The sequence below is a fragment of the Conger conger genome, chromosome 3, assembly GCF_963514075.1.
Source record: "Conger conger chromosome 3, fConCon1.1, whole genome shotgun sequence".
Classification (NCBI taxonomy): Eukaryota; Metazoa; Chordata; class Actinopteri; order Anguilliformes; family Congridae; genus Conger; species Conger conger.
In genome coordinates this window covers 71,384,563-71,387,345 of record NC_083762.1, presented here as the reverse complement: position 1 = coordinate 71,387,345, position 2,783 = coordinate 71,384,563, and the positions used below count along the sequence as shown (strand labels likewise).

Below are 2,783 nucleotides of genomic sequence, written 5' to 3'. Positions count from 1 at the left end.
AGGGCGCAGATGGAGAGGGAGAAGGAGCTGGCCGTGGAGGAGGCCTGCGAGGCCCTGCGGACCCGGGTCCTGAGAGAGGCGGCGGAGATCGGGCGGAGGGAGAAGGAAGCCCTCCGGGCCGAGGCTCAGGTGACTAACGGCGGCATGCAGAGTGAGGTCAAAGGTCATCGTACTGCTGTCTCTCTCCATCTCTCTCCTCCTTCATCACCGCCACGCGCGCTGGTCAGACCACCCCCTGGCCCCATTTCAGAACCGGCTCAGCCTCACTGGCGTGGTTAATATTTATAAGTGCTGAAAATGTTTATTTTGTCCGAGGGGAGTCTGTGTCGATGCATTATTTAAACGAATCTATATGTAAATGTGTACATGGGAAGCGTCTGTCCGCGTTTGTCAGGAGAGACTGACGCAGCACGTGCAGGAGGTGGAGAGGAGGGTGAGGGGGGAGTGTGAGACGGAGGCACGGAGGGACAGACAGACGCTGCAGGACAGACACACACACGCGCTGAACCAGCTGCACGTCAGGTGAGGACGCACACACACACACACACCTACACACACACATACATACACACACACATACATACACACACACACACACACACATATACACACACATACACACACACACACACATACACATACACACACACACATACACACACATACACATACATACACACACACACACACACATACACACACACACATGCTGAACCAGCTGCACGTCAGGTGAGGATGCACACACACACACACACACACACACACACACACACACATACACACACATACACACACGCGCTGAACCAGCTGCACGCCAGGTGAGGACGCACACACACACACACACACACCTACACACACATACACATACATCCACACACATACACACACATACACATACATACACACACACACACACACATACACACACAAGCTGAACCAGCTGCACGCCAGGTGAGGACACACACACACACACACACATACACACACACATGCACATACACACACACACACACACATACACACACACACACACACACATACACACACATACACACACACACAGAGACACACACACACTCACTCACAAACACTTGTTCACAATTGCGCTCACACTCATAAATGCACAGTAAGATGTGTGCACACTGCAGGTATGAATGAATTTGAAATCACTCACCGATTCGCCTATTGTACATACACACACACACGTTAGCCCATTTGATTGCAATCGCAAGCACACTCTCCAACTTGGAAACACAAGCAACTGAGTTCAAGTTCAACACTTTACTGCAATTCTGCCCAAAGTTTTAGTAATTTGATTGAATGCACTTCACATAAAACACACACTCACTCACACACACACACACACACACACACACACACACACACACATTCTCATGCCTTGTATCTTGTAGAATCGAGCAGCTGCAAGACCGTTTGGACTGTGTCACCAGGGAGAAGATGCAATATGAGACAGAGTTTAAGGTCAGGCTAATTCGGGTGTCGCTGTGAAATAATACATTTAGTAACACATCAGCTACTGAAAAGCTGTAAAATGTAAAACCCTCCAGCCATATCTGATGTGCCCTCCTCAGGGGACCAGGTTAGAGCTGCTTTTCCCTCATAATGACGTTTTCTTTTCCTCCTCGTGTCTCTTTCTTCCTATCTTCCATTTTAATGTTCTTGTCTTCCTCCTTAATTCTTCATCTCTCCCTCTCCTTTTCCACGCTCTCTCTCTCTCCCCTCTCTCTCTTCATCCCTTTCGCCCCCCCTCTCTCTCTTCCTCCCGCTTCCTCTCTCTCTCTCTGTCCCTCTCTCTCTCTCCCCCTCACCCCCCTCCCTCTCTCTCCCTCTCTCTCTCCCGCTCATCCCCTCCTCTCGCTCTCCATCCCTCTCTCTCTCCATCCCCCCTCTCTCTCTTTTTCCCTCGCACCCCCCTCTCTCTTTCTCTCCCCCTCACCCCCCCTCACTCTCCCTCACACCTCCTCGCTCTCCCTCACACCCCCTCTCTCTCCCTCTCATCCCCCCATCCCCCCCCCCTCTCTCTCTCTCTCTCTCTCTCTCTCTCTCACACACACAGAAGGTGCAGTGCAGTTACAGGCAGTTTGTTGACCTCACTGACTCCTCCCTCCACTCGGACTACCTGCTGAAGCTGCGTCGCCTGGGCCGGGAGCCGGGCCTGACCGAAGCCGAGGTCCAGACTGATGACATCATCACCGTGCGCCCAACTCCCTGGCCTCTCTCCCATAGGAAACTGCACTAAGCTCAGAGAGGCCCATATAGCCACACAGGGTCTTCTGTTGCTTATTCAGAATTGTTTTTTAGCACTGGTGCTTGCCATGACATATTATTATTATCATTATTATTATTATTATTATTATCCTGACAATGTATCATCTGTTATCAGTCATCATGGGATAGTGTGATAACTTTGGGCACTAATTTTGATGCATCTTTCTTCCAAATGTCTGTTTTGCTTAGGTTGTGTATGTACCCTTTTGTTGGTGAATGGGTCATAATTGATTCAATAAAGAGTTGCATTATCTTAAGGTGAAATTGTAAACTTTCCAATTAAAGACATTATTTTCAACACTGATGTGATCATTGGTCCACATTAGGATTATTAGAGCAATAACTCCCAATTCTGGTCCTGGGGAGTATCAAGTGTTTCATCACATTGCTTGTAACTAGTTAGGTTTGACTAAGCTGCTAGTTGAATTCACGGATCTGAGGTTGATATCACTTGACACTACAGTACTGTTAGATTATATTATATTGGATATGCA

General features: G+C 48.8%; 1 protein-coding gene across 1 annotated transcript; it reads left to right on the top strand.

Annotated features, from left to right (window-relative positions):
- On the top strand, positions 1-2,560 carry si:dkey-111f13.5 (uncharacterized). Its single transcript, XM_061233385.1, has 4 exons — positions 1-129; positions 395-522; positions 1,413-1,482; positions 2,078-2,560. The coding sequence occupies exons 1-4, from the start codon at positions 10-12 to the stop codon at positions 2,258-2,260; spliced, it is 501 nt and encodes a 166-aa protein (XP_061089369.1). The 5' UTR covers positions 1-9; the 3' UTR covers positions 2,261-2,560.
- Positions 2,561-2,783: the final 223 nt, after the last annotated feature.

Excerpts from the sequence above, each read along its gene's own strand:
- si:dkey-111f13.5 (XM_061233385.1), top strand. The coding sequence starts at position 10 with ATGGAGAGGGAGAAGGAGCTGGCCGTGGAGGAGGCCTGCGAGGCCCTG. Across the intron at positions 130-394 it reads CCCTCCGGGCCGAGGCTCAG|GAGAGACTGACGCAGCACGT; the intron begins GTGACTAACGGC and ends CGCGTTTGTCAG. Across the intron at positions 1,483-2,077 it reads AATATGAGACAGAGTTTAAG|AAGGTGCAGTGCAGTTACAG; the intron begins GTCAGGCTAATT and ends TCACACACACAG.